At 36.9% G+C, this 13,480-nt stretch overlaps 1 protein-coding gene across 7 annotated transcripts in view; it reads right to left on the reverse strand.

The window, feature by feature from the left end:
- MARK1 (microtubule affinity regulating kinase 1) overlaps positions 1-13,480 on the reverse strand; it is a 58,043-nt gene that overhangs the window by 19,298 nt on the left and 25,265 nt on the right. For 6 of the 7 annotated variants that reach the window (XM_033054433.1, XM_033054432.1, XM_033054434.2 and 3 more), the window contains exons 4-9: positions 8,500-8,548; positions 7,320-7,385; positions 6,293-6,363; positions 5,202-5,258; positions 1,280-1,516; positions 1,071-1,190 (exon numbers count right to left, since the gene is read on the reverse strand). In XM_033054433.1, the coding sequence (XP_032910324.1) occupies positions 1,071-1,190; positions 1,280-1,516; positions 5,202-5,258; positions 6,293-6,363; positions 7,320-7,385; positions 8,500-8,548 (600 nt within the window). Of the gene's footprint in view, positions 1-1,070; positions 1,191-1,279; positions 1,517-5,201; positions 5,259-6,292; positions 6,364-7,319; positions 7,386-7,951; positions 8,044-8,499; positions 8,549-13,480 lie in introns of those variants that run through there. The other variant, XM_033054436.2, reaches the window with a different exon arrangement.

The following is a 13,480-nucleotide window of genomic DNA, read 5'->3' on the forward strand; positions in this document are numbered from 1 at the left end:
GCTGCTTAAATGGGATTTATTCTCTGGAACACATCCACTGCTGCACAAGTATGTGTAGAAAGATGAAACAAAAGTCACTAGTGATTAACTCATGCAAATACTATTTTAAAAGTATTCTATTTATCTTCTGCTCTACTTTCATCTCTATGGTAAGTAGATGTTAGTTAAAAAAATCCCTCCCTGTTAAAGAAGCCACACAATAGAACAAGCCAGCTTTTAGAGTGAACTCTACACCAATTATTTGTTAAATATCAGCTGTGCAGCAAGTACTATCCAATAAATCAAGATTGAACAAAATAGCCCCTTAAAAAACACTGAAACTTTTAGACACCTTACAAGTTGTACACAGATATTCTCTGCATCCCATGAAAAGAAAACCTAATTTACTAACAACAACAATCAACTCATTAGAAATCCCTAAACCAGATTTTACCTGAGGGACATGGCAGGAATATAAATAAATTTCCCAGCTACTCAGAAACAAAGCTACCAGAAGAGGGAGAAGAAAGGCTTGAACAGAACAGAAATAACTAGCCATTATTAGGTTATCATTCATAAAGTTCTTAGTGCTTACATGTATTATGGCACTAAAACAAACAAAAAACCCCACACTTTTCCATCAGCCAGTTATTCTTCTTGTAACTATCCTTTTTAAGAAGTCTTGAAAATGGTCAGTTGAAAAAGCTTACAATACTGCCTGCCTGCTGTTGGTCTGTTTTTTCTGAAAAACTCCAGGAAGATATTTACAATCTTGTCCCGCTTTCTACAGGTTTTGAACTAGTTCCATTATTTGACTGAAACAAGTGGGAACAGTTTGCACTTTGAAATGTTCTTAATTTAGTCGTTAGTCAGCTGCAATTAAGGTTAGATTTTCATTGATTAACACTTTCTATTTTCAAGCTGCACTGTTTCTGGGACATTTCCTCTTTTTTTTTTAATTTTTTTAAATAAGACTTTTGGGCCCTTGAGACGGGAAGAAAAAATCTATCCTGAAAAATTAAGAAATCTCAAGCAATGGTTGTATTTTATTATTAATTTGAATCCCCGTTTTCCAAGACAAAATGACTTACTTCCAAGCTGCCTCGTTTTATTGGATTCAGTACTAGTAGCTTCTTCAGTAGATTTTCACAGTCTGTGGACATGTAGAATGGAATGCGGTACTTCCCCCTCAGTACTCGCTCCCTCAGCTCCTGTAAAGCAAGAGTTTTAAAAGATGAGCTGCCAATGACACAGAAGATTGAAAACCAGCAGAAGCCAAGTTTCCATGTTGTAACTGTACCTTTAGATTCTGACCATCAAATGGCAGTGATCCGCTCACTAGTGTGTACAAAATCACCCCCAGGCTCCACACATCCACTTCAGGGCCATCGTATTTCTTTCCTTGGAAAAGCTCAGGAGCGGCGTAAGGCGGGCTGCCACAAAACGTGTCCAGTTTATTACCAACCGTGAACTCGTTACTAAACCCAAAGTCCGCGATTTTAATGTTCATATCTGAATCAAGTAGAAGGTTTTCTGCCTGAGAGGAAAATAAAAGAGGAAAAGGACAACTTTTGTATTAGGGTAAGTATATATATAGTACAAGGTATCATTTATCAATAAATAGAAAGATTTCTGCCTCTTTCTTGCAGAATAAAAGAAACTCATCCCCTCTCCTGGTACATTAAAATGACTGAAAATCAGCAATATTTACTCAAGACAATATAACTACTAAAAGGAGTTAAACAAAATTAGAAGTCAGCTAGTGAAACAACTATGAACATTTTCTGGAAGAAATAGCTTTAGAGTGAAGTATCTAGGCATCTCAGAATAGCAGTAGAAGCTTTTGACAGGTTCATGCCAATTTCTGATGCCAAGGATAGTAAATCTAATCCTAGACATCATCTATCATTATGGCAGAGTAAATGTTAGGAGGAATTTAAGACTTACGAAGATACCTTCTGCTTATAAGATGAAACACTTCAAGATATACTGCACCTTAGCATTCTCTACCAAAAAATCCTCCTGCTTTTATTATTAGTGTTTTCTTCAGCAACAGCAACACCAAGGTGTCAGCACTCAAGTATTTAATTATTTTCACAGAGAATGTATTCTATACATTTAAGATTAATGTCTGTGCAGCAATCATGTAAATGCAATACATCACATATACATAGATGCAAGTGTACAGGTACCTGGAGAGTCAGTAAACAGTATCTTGTATTTAGTATCACAGGTAGGTAAGAAGGTCAAAAGGGGAAGTTACAGAAATACTAATAAATTATTGGGGGAATAAAGTGATTTCTTAAAATGCAAGAATGCTGTGCAAGGAGTGCAGCAGAACTGGGTAATGTTTATTTATCTAAGTGGGTCTCAGCTCCTGATCTGCATGCCAGCAACACAAGACAGCACCAAGCAGTGCAGGAATCCTACTTTTTCAACAGGAGCCCAGATAATAACCAGAGCAGAGGGTTCACCTTACTGCCAAACAAGTTTTGCAGCAGAGACATCTCTCCTCAGATACTGTGCTCAGAATTCAGCCCAAAAAATATTAAAATGTTTCAGCTCACAATCACAGAAGCAGCCATCTAATTGTCAGCTGATCTGATTAAAAGGGTAAACATGATTTTGTCTGGATTTGAGTTTATTTTTAATAATCTCACTTACACTCAGTGAATGGAACAGGAGACAACTAACTACTAGTGTTATCAAGCCAATAGCTGCACAACAGAATTTAGCCTTTTTCAGGAGTAAAATACAGCCCATTTTTACAAATTTCATCCTGGAAAATATTTTATTTTTCCATTTCATGACCTGTAAATCCCAGCTGGTTCCAGCTGATGTGCCTGCAGACAGACTCACAGAGCTGTTTTCCAGATCTGACAGCCTTCTACACTACTTCACAAAGACTTCATTTTCCTTGTCATGAAAACAGTACTGTCAGTGCAGCTGCTCTGTGATTACAATAGTCCTACTAGTTCAACAGTACTCTGCTACCCAAGTGCTCCATGCTTTCAGGTTCCTTACTTCAAACAAAAACACCAGAAGACCTTTTTAATACGCCAAATAGATGATGCTCTTGTTGATTACATGTTCAGAGCAGAAAGTATGAACTGAAAAGATAAGTTCTGTACATCATAGGATGAGTAAAGGAATTGGCTAAACAATTCTTTCTAAACTAGTTGTTTATAATCAAAAGTAAAAAGGAGAATTCTTCTACCAGAATAACCTGGACAAACTTTCATATTTTCTTATACATGTCTCCAGTTTAGTCTGAAATAACTTGCAAATAATAAGAGTTTACCCTGCTACTAAAGCCAAAAAGTCACATCAAAAATATCCAAAGTGGTGCTAACCCTCTTCCTTGTTGTGCTGCAATATCAATTGCTCAACGTGTTGATACCATGGAGAGTCAACCGAAGCAGATGACAACGCAGACACCACTTTAAAGTCACTTTTTCCTTCTCTGCAGCTCCATGAGCAGAGATTTAAACAAAACAGAGATGTCATATCACTTAGGAAGAAGAGATGAAGCAAGAACACCTCCTCAAAGCCACACATTTAGCCTTTTTTTCTTTTGGAAAATGTATTTTTCATCAGCTAGGCTGACTGGTTCTCAATCACACTTTACTCTTTTCAAATGAGTCTAGCATAACTCCAGCCAAGAGAAGACAGAGAAAAAAAAAATCAAACAGAAGTTATTTTGGAGCCTGCCTGGCAGTCTGGCAAATAGGAAGGAGATCAGCAGCAGACTCCTTGTGGCAGGTAGTTCCCTGTGTGAATGCTGCAAAGCTGTTTTGCATAGGCTTGAGGGCATGGCCTGTGAGTTGAGTGTGTGCCATGGAACTAAGAAATGGAAGAAAGGTGGAGGAGGCTTTAAGGGGCTCTGGGAGAAGGAGCAAGATGCAGGATGCTGAGTAACTGCAGGGTTAATGCAGCAAGATTCAATCACATAGCTGGGCTGAAGGAGTCGGAGCTAGATAAGCAGGAAGAGGTGAATGGCTCCCTACTCCCAGCCAAGTGTGGGACCGAGAGAACCAGTGAAGGGCTTGTCCTGGCTGGCCAAGAGGCTCCTGGGTGCAGCCTTCTGCAGAACTCAACAGCAGTGGTTGCAGTAAGCTCCAGGGAGCTTTGACAAAACATTCACAGGCTCCAAACCATCAGGCAAGATATGGAGGCATTTTTTTTTCGATCAAGATTTCAGTGAGATCCAACCCTTTTCCGTCCTTGCATTCTGACTTCACAGTGTTGGGCAGGCACCTCCACCATCAGGTAACACTCCTGGGGCAGGGAAAACTCAGCAGAGAAGGATGTATTTATTATTCATCCTCAAGTGCACATGCAGGAGCTGGCAGACTAACAGGTATCAGGGAACAGATTTGTAAGAATGAGGTTGAAAGAATGCTGCAGTGCATTACAAGATAAGACAAAAGATACTGGTGAAAAGAAACCCCTTAGGAATTATCCAACCTCTGCTCTTCACAAGTATTCAGATACATTAGTAAGAATGAACCTACACCAGTGTTTTCTTTGTAAACGTTCAAAGCAACAGCACAAGACAGCTTTTAAGTGGGTGAGGATGATGTCCAAGTCCTGTGATACCTAAACTTGGCATGAAGACAACTTCAGGCAAAGCTTAGGTTGTACCTGCACTTGCTGAACTCTCAGTATGGTCTGGGGAATTATACAGATAAATCACTAAAAAGGATCAAAAATAAAATTTTTTAAAAAAGAAATTAAACTGATTTGTTTACTCTTATTTGGTTTTTCCTACCCAAATTAAACACCAGAATATAAACCAGAGACTCAAATGGATTAAAAACCTAACATTTCTTATAATCGCTAAGGAGAGACTGTTTTATATATCCTTGCAATATACTTTAACTGAAAATATTATAATTAAGTAGTGATGGCTGGTATAAATTGATCTTCTGCAGCTTCACTGTGTAGATACCAGCATGACAGCAGGTATAATTCTTTGGAGAGTATGTCTTTTTCTTAAAGCCAAAACTGGAGTGAAAGTAACACGTTCTATTCTTGTCTCTCCTCTCTTCCAAAAGGCAAGCTACATTACTTTTGAGCTTCAGGAAAATGAGAATAAAGTACAAGTGATAGTTCCTTCATTCACATGTTTGAGGTATTCACAGGCAGTAGCAAGGACTAATATATAGAATGAAATTAAGTCTGTATGATAGGCAGCAAAAAGTAAAATAAGTATGACCTACCTTAAGATCACGATGAACTATGCATTTTTGATGACAATACTGTACAGCAGATACAATCTGAAACACCAAGATGAAATATTTTATTTCAACTGCACAATAAGATTTTGCATACAATGTAGCAATTTTGTTTCCTGATATGTTTCACAGGAATGTAAGAAATTAATAAATAAAGCATTTATCTTAAAAATACTCATCTAAATATCTTTCATTATAGCTTAAATACTAAAACTAGAAAGTCCCTATAAGCAGCTCACTTTCCTACTAAAACAAAGTTTAATACATACCACTCAAGATAAATGGTGAAACATATTTTTAAATGCAAATCACCCAATAGCAATAACTACTGAAAGGAAATTAATCCACCCTTCAATCCAGATACATCATCTCAGATTTTATCTTCTAAAAGATCAACTGCATATCTTTGCGATTCATCCCTAGCAAAACAATTAATTCAACATTTTCATGTCTTTCACATATACAACAAAAACCAAGCCTGAAACAGAAGAGCAGTTTTTTTAAATGCTAATTATATAACTTAATTCTGAAAAACACCAAACTTGATACATTTATCTGATTAAAGCTTTTCCAAAACAATCACTAAAACCAGGTTAAGTAAAGGATTAATTTGAAAAAGTCTTAATAAGAATACAGAAGCCTATTACAGAATAGCCTTCATACAAAACATGTGTGTGACATGACATAGCAGTACCTGTCATCATATCATCATCTCTAGATAGAACAGCTACAAAATTCTAAAATATTCAGAACCTGTCATCATACCAACATCTCTAGATAGAAGAGCTGTGAAATTCTAAATTATTCAGAAAAAGATTTAAACCTCAAGTGAGTCACAATAAAAAAGTGACTCTTGGGAACATTGACTAAAAGAAAATGTAAAACAATTTTACTATTTTTAGACAGTATGTAGGAAGGAGATATTTTTCTCCTGTGGGATTCTTTTCCACTGCAGCTTTAGTAAACATTATAAAAACAATTTTTGTGTTAAGTAAAAGAAGCTTGCTCACATTCATGTCTATCTGAAAACAACATAAATAGGAATAGAAAAAAGAATGAACACACTAATTTCATACCTGCCTGAATTTTGAACGAGCCTCTTTCTCTTTCATTCTTCCATGTGCAACTAGGTAGTCAAACACTTCTCCTGATCATGACAATGACAAAACATCAGTATTAATTTTTTTTACTATCACACACAATCAAAACATGCTTGAAAACAACACACACCCCATGGTACTCCCCTTCTAGAAAAGAAAGGAAATAGAAGCAGCCAAGAAAAATTCCTTCTGACTTTTTGCATTGGCTTGCATTCAGACAAATAACTAAGAAGTAAAAATGGAACCATAAAAATGGAACCATACTAGGACTTCAATTTTTGAAATAAACTTAAACACTGTGAAACAAACAGAATCAATCACAAAAAATATTCATATAATATGTAAGCCATATTGGGAATCAGACAACTTATGCACCAGATTTGTTTTGCACATCTCTAGTGGCTTCACTTAACATTGTTTATATTATTTCTGTTTATTCTCTCTTGTTCTTTTCTTAATAAAGCTGCTCAAATGCCTTTCAGATCCTCATCTTTGCACTGTCTGACAGCAGCCTTTCCTAGCTTGGTCACTGCCACTGTGCTGGATTCTCTTCCCACATTCAAACATTTTCCATTCAGATGCTAAGCAGCTTCTCAAGCAGGCACTCACTATCCCTCTCACTATGAGCCTGCTGGTTCCCTTTCCTGTGTTACTGATTCCCATCCCCGGATCTGCCTCTTCAAGTGCTTTGGCACACATTTGCAAGATAAAATGAGGCACCAGTGCTCGCCTAAATATAGTGGATAAAGACTGAGTGGAGAGTTTTTGCCAGAATCTGTGCCAGATTATCTCCTGATACTGCAGCAGGAACCTCAGAATAGGGACTACCCTGGAGCACAAACCTAAGAGGTTGCTTAACAGAATCAAGAAATCCTGCCCTGGGAGATCTGCTGGGACTGCTCTGAAGGCCAGATTAGAATAACCAATTAAATCCTTAAAGCGTTTCTAGGCATGTAACTGGCATTTCAGTTTATCCTTAACGCACATTTCAGAATCCACTTACCCCCACTGGCATATTCCATTACCAAATACAACGTCTTTTCAGTCTCAATAACTTCAAATAATTTTACTGCAAGAAAAATGAATGAGAGATTGCAGCCAGGAGTAAAAGCACAGCACAAACAAACAATTATACTCATGGAATGAGTATAATTTATGGCCAGTGATAACATTAAATCATACAGAAACTTTATATCCTTTAGGTTAGCATTCTTTTGAGGGGGGAAAAAGACCAAAAATTAATTTCTAAATCACAGTTGATAATAAAGCAGATTAATTCACAATTTTCTCAGAAGTTTATGCACACTGTACAAACGAATTCATGCTGAAATTAGTGTTTAATTCGACACAGACTTAATTTAAGATCATACAAACCTCCCCTGTTCTGCTAGCAAACTGCTCACAGTCAGAAATCCGAGATTCTGACCAACTAAAAACCAAGTGGATACCAGAAATGTTAAGTCTGACTTTCCTCAGATTGTAATATAACCACTCATTTAAAACAAACACACCCCCACCACCGCCCCCAAGAGAACAAAAAACAGCAGAAGCTATGAATGCTGAAAAAGCAACAAACAATTTAAGGGATGAGAAGGGAGTGCCTAGCATGTAATAACTTGTACACCTCATCCATACCTTGTATGCAACAAGCCCTCTGGCCGATTCAGGACCATTAACTGTCTCTGGAACAAGACTGTCCAGCCCTCCTCAGCCAGAAGAATTGTCATCACAAAGTAGGGCCCTGAAGCTGTGGGGTAGGTGAAAGAACTAAAGCAGAAAGGGAAAATTACATACTTGGTAATTCTAATTTTCTGGAAATATCAGTCAGCAGGAGTCTTTCCTAGACTGAACTAATGGAGTTCTGCTACTCTCACCTACATGCTTTTGGGTCTCAAGAATAATTTCAATAGAAGAGGGGAGTTGGGGTACTTGATAGACTGGAGAGCTCACATCTCCTACTCTGTGTAAGGCTTTCCTGGACTGAGCAGTTTACCTCCTCTAAGCAAAATTCTTGATGCAAGCAGAGTCGATAAAGGAGGTGAGACAATGAAGCATTTACTGGATGCTTACTGTCCTATTAGCTCCAAAAAAAGTTACACAGCAGTACATTCAAATACAGCCAAGTAGAGTAAAATGTAAACAGTATAACAGAAATAAAGTCTGCAGAAATGCAGGGCTCCTACCAATATTGGGATGATTCAGAATCTTCATTATTCGTACTTCTCGAAACAACTGTCAAGGAAGCAGGACAATTTCCTTAGAATGTGGTTATTAGGGAAAAATTACACAAGATATGAGATTTTAAATGTCAAAAAGAAGACAGAAAAGGGCACAGAAAACAGCATTAGCATAAAATATAGATTAATATAGTGCAGTGAACTCCAGAAAACATAATCTACATCTTAGGCATTAAATAAATATAACCACTACAAATAACTACCCACCAAAACCAGACTAATTTTTAAGCTTTATGCAAACAGACACACTAAGTTGCACAGCCCCTTCTGGAGTTTCACACTGACCAACCCCCACAGATCATTCACACAGGTATTCACTCTCTTTCTGTGATTTTTTTAGTGACTGGCAAGGTCAGCAACTACCCTGAACACATTGAAACTGCAGGTGCAAGTACAAGGTGAAGCATTAGAGAAAAGCCACACACAGATGTTCAAATGCAATCAGATACCAGGGATTCTGACATTCTCCAGTCCTGCTGCTCCACAGAGGTGAAGCAGGGAAGTTTACTTTTCCTACAACTACCAAATTTTACATTGGTCACAAGCAGCAGGGATGCCCCCTCCCTCCCTCTGCAAGTCCTGAAGATTTATCATTGCTGTAAGTCTGCTCTATGACACTGAATCACAATTATAAACAACTGGACAAACTTAAAGCCCTTAGTATATATACTTCACACAGATGTACTTTTTAAAAACAGAAACAAGAGGTTATTGCTTTTAAATGTCTACCATTCATGGCTTTATTAATTAGAGGTGCATCAAGACTAACCTAGGGGATCAAAGGAAAGAAGGCAAATGAAAGAAATCAAAAATGCCTATGTAGTTTGGTGCTGTGCACTTCAGGCTGGCAATACTGATAGGCTTGCACTGTTCAGCTGAACAGCCCAGCTCCTGTTTACTGTGCTGCACTCTCTTTGGTCCCTTAATGGGCTAATGTAGGATGCTGAAATAAATTAAGAAATGCTCACTCTTCAGTGTAATGCTTAGACATTTCAGAAACATCTTAGCAGTACAATCCTCCTCAGAAAGAAACTGGGCTCAACACATTTTGTTGTTGTTCTTTTGTTTCTCTGATGTCTCAGAGACATCTCACTGTCCATTTTCAAAATCAGTCCCACTAGTTAAGATAGAACCCTTGCAAAAGGGTAAAGTGATGCAAGCCAGACCAAACAGCTCCCTAAATAGTAGCACTTCAGTGCATTTTATGTTCCTAAAATCCTGCATTTATTCTGCAAGTTAAAACTACAGAGCAACATCTTAGTGAAACTCAGTTTTTAATAAAGTACAATTACTATGGCTCAGGTAATAATATTACAGATTTATACCTGCAGTATTTAAGTATTTCACGATAGTTACTATGCACTTTCCTTGTAATTATCTTTAAAACAATTTCAGGGGGAAATGAAGACTACAAAAGCATTTATCTGAGCAAATACAAACAGATGCAGTTTGCTTACATCTAAAACACAAAATAAGGGTATGTAACATCATGCACTAAAATTAGTCAGCAAATATCTTTTCCTCATAAAATCAGTGATTGCTAAGGAAAAACATCACACCAGGACATTCTTTGTGAATTAAGTATTGCAATTTGTTGCACAAGAATAAATTTCTCAGCTAAATCTATATAAACTTATCAGAAGCTAACAAATCTAATCCAATGGACAGTATAGCATCAGAAGAGCTTCTAAGCAGGTATGTGGAAAAGATGTTCCTCCCCAAAGATTGGAAAGATTTCATAACTTAAGACTATTAATACTGGTGTAAGAGGTATTCACAGCAGTGAATCTTCATATCTTCCTAAGCAGGATTAAAATATGAGACTTCTATAGAAAACATTTTTAACCCTCACATTTTTATATTTAATGTACACTACATGGGATTAAAAAAACCCAACAAAATGTGCATTACTCTATTCAATATTCTCACAAGAATCAGAAGTTTACTAATTGGTTTAAGATTCAAATTGATTTTACAGTGACAAGAAATTTTGTCCCACAAGTATTTCTGAATAAAAGCTCTAACAGTATTTGAGGACATTATTTTATATTGCAACTCAGCATCCCATGAAGCACTACTTCAAGAAAATTCTCCTTCCCCATGCTTTTCCCCTGCAGAAGCACACTGGTCATTAACACCTGCAATGTGAACAACCATGTATTTACAAATATGAACACTTTAAAATGGTAGCCACTACACCCCTCAACAACACTCAGGATACACCTCTTTGCATATAGAGGTATTTAAGCAAAAAGACCACAGTTATTTCCTACACAACCAAGTTCGTTAAATTTATAAAAATCCAGACATAACAGCAATATTTGTTCTTCTCTGATGACAAGGCAACCTGATCTATTTTACTGACAAAAAATAGCATTTTCAGAATTTAGACACACCTGTATTTTCCTAAGCAGCAGTGTCCTTTCTCTCAGAACGTGGAAGTGCTCCCTGACTTATCTCTCCTAACCCCACCACATATTTACAGGACCACTCTTGATTCTTAAAATGCTACCATTCAGAAAAAGTTCCTGAACAAGCATCTCCTTTTTGGAAAGGTGCTATAGCCTCACAAGCTTCACTTATGGAAAGAGACAGCCAGCACTGTATTTGGTTCCTAGAATTTGTTAGGAAAAAGCAAGAAGATTTGAAAATTTGTTTCTTGTGCTTCCAGCTTAATTTTCCCAGGCACAAATTGCAGAAAGCAAAGATCTGCCACACCATTAATAACATTTCTACTTGCTATCAGGTTGACAACTACGTTTAATATTTACTATTTTGAGTTACTAATATCAAACTGAAAATATTCAGTTAACCAAGGCTTTGTCTTCTAAACTGTTACTGAGAAGGGATGTAGCAAAGAAGTACAGTTTTCAATAGGTAACATACTGAAATAATTCCAAATCTTCCACACCACTGTACTTTGTTCTGCTTTTCTCAACAACAGAAGGAAACTTAAGATAGAGGCTTCAAACATGTTTAAAGAATAAAAAGCTTGCTGACCTGCAAAAGGGGCACACCTGAAATACCATTTCCTAATTAAACCTATTAATGAAAAAACAGCACCTTCTGCTCCACTAGCAGTCTGCAGAAGAGCAACAGAATGCTGTTTCAGAAACATCTCTCACAAAGCCAGTAGAAGACAAAATTTTCAATGTAGCAGACATGCAAAAAATAGACCAGCTATTCTGACACAAATTTGTGTTATGACAAAACCCAAATACCTACATATGGGAACAAATTACAATAGTGACAATGGAAAAAGCTAAGTCAGTACAGTATGTTACTATCAAGACTGCAAGTCAACAATAAAGCCAGCTCTGTTCTAAACAGATGTTCACTGACTGCAATGGTAACCATATACTGAACCAACTGAAAACAAAATAGAAAGGCAGGACCCTTAATGCAACACTGGTCTTCTATTTAAAGGGGTAGAGGTCCTGGAGTGAGAAATAAAACTTAAGGCTATCACATTGCATGGACAAGAAAGCAAAATTAAAATTCCACAAGGTCAGTTTACTTAAGCCATCAAATGTTAGGGCAAGACACAAGCTAAAATAACTCTGTCTGAAGTATCCTATGCATATGACAGGGCATGAAAACCACTGGTGAGTAGCTGGGAAGAAATGAAACGCTCTTTACTTTTATACCCGTGACTAACTACAGACCCAGCTTGTACAACACTTCCAGCAAGTGAAGTATGTGCTCAAATATTTCTGTTTACAAAACAGAATGGTGCATGTGAAGCCATGATGACTCATTTCACTTAATTAGGTCAGTAGCAAGTACTGTAGCAAAACTGACTTGCACTCAGTATCCTTTGGTGAACGGAAAGGGGATGGTTTTGTGAATGACCCCACAGCCAAGAAAACCAGAAATTTGTCTTGTTTGATTAATAATAAGCAGTAGTGATTGAAAGTCTAAAAGTTTCGCTGAATTGCATACAATTTCAGCTTTGATGTTCTAGAGACTGTACTCTCAACCATGAGAATTTAGATAGGTTCAGACTCAGGAGTGGTATTTTTGTGCCAGTAACATACTCCAGTGTCCTCTATAAACCTTCATTAGGTAAGTGCATGCTCCTATCAATACAATACTACTATCACTGCTTCCCATTCCCAACACTGCCTCCCGAAGAAAAAACACCCAACTGCTTAACAGCCCTTTGTACAGTACAAGCCTAATGACAAAATTATAAAACTTCAGATGGCAGTGATACTAAATAGTACAAGGAGAAATCACAAACAAAATGTAACAGTTCAGTGCAAAAAGAAAAAAGCGTGACTGATTTCATAAAACAGAACAAGAATTTTTATTATTTTACTAACAATTCACAAATGACCCATTAAAATACTAACAGAAATTAACTTAAGCATGCTAATGAACCACCCTCTCACCCTTATTTGCTTTGCATTTACAGTTGCTTCAGTGACTGTGCAAAAATTGTGCTTATGTTTACTTAAGAGTTTTCAAGCAATCAATATTCATTCACTCACTCACAGTTGAAGACTTATAAAGCTTCAAAACAAAGATTATTTTTTCTGAAAACCATAATCAGTATTTTACAAGTGAAAACGTGATACCAACAAATGACCCCATTTTTCACTGTGAGCAGAAGATGCATGGGATCAATATGCTGAGAAGTTACTGAAGAAAGAAACCACAGTTAAATCACTAAATTTAAATGTCTAGCCTTAGTTCTACTATCAGCTGCTCCTAACAGTACCCAACATTGTTTCTCTTGTTGCCAGCTTCCCACTCAAAAAACCCAAATAACAGCAGCAATGTCCTATTGCATGAGTATTTTATGTACTAGTTGTGAAGTGACAGCATCTTTTCTATGCTATGAAACTTATTTATACTTGAAATGGTTTATTGAATTATCATCAAGTACTTTTGTATGAAATACAACTTAACATTAAAACTATTG

The sequence above is a fragment of the Catharus ustulatus genome, chromosome 3, assembly GCF_009819885.2.
Source record: "Catharus ustulatus isolate bCatUst1 chromosome 3, bCatUst1.pri.v2, whole genome shotgun sequence".
Taxonomy (NCBI): Eukaryota; Metazoa; Chordata; class Aves; order Passeriformes; family Turdidae; genus Catharus; species Catharus ustulatus.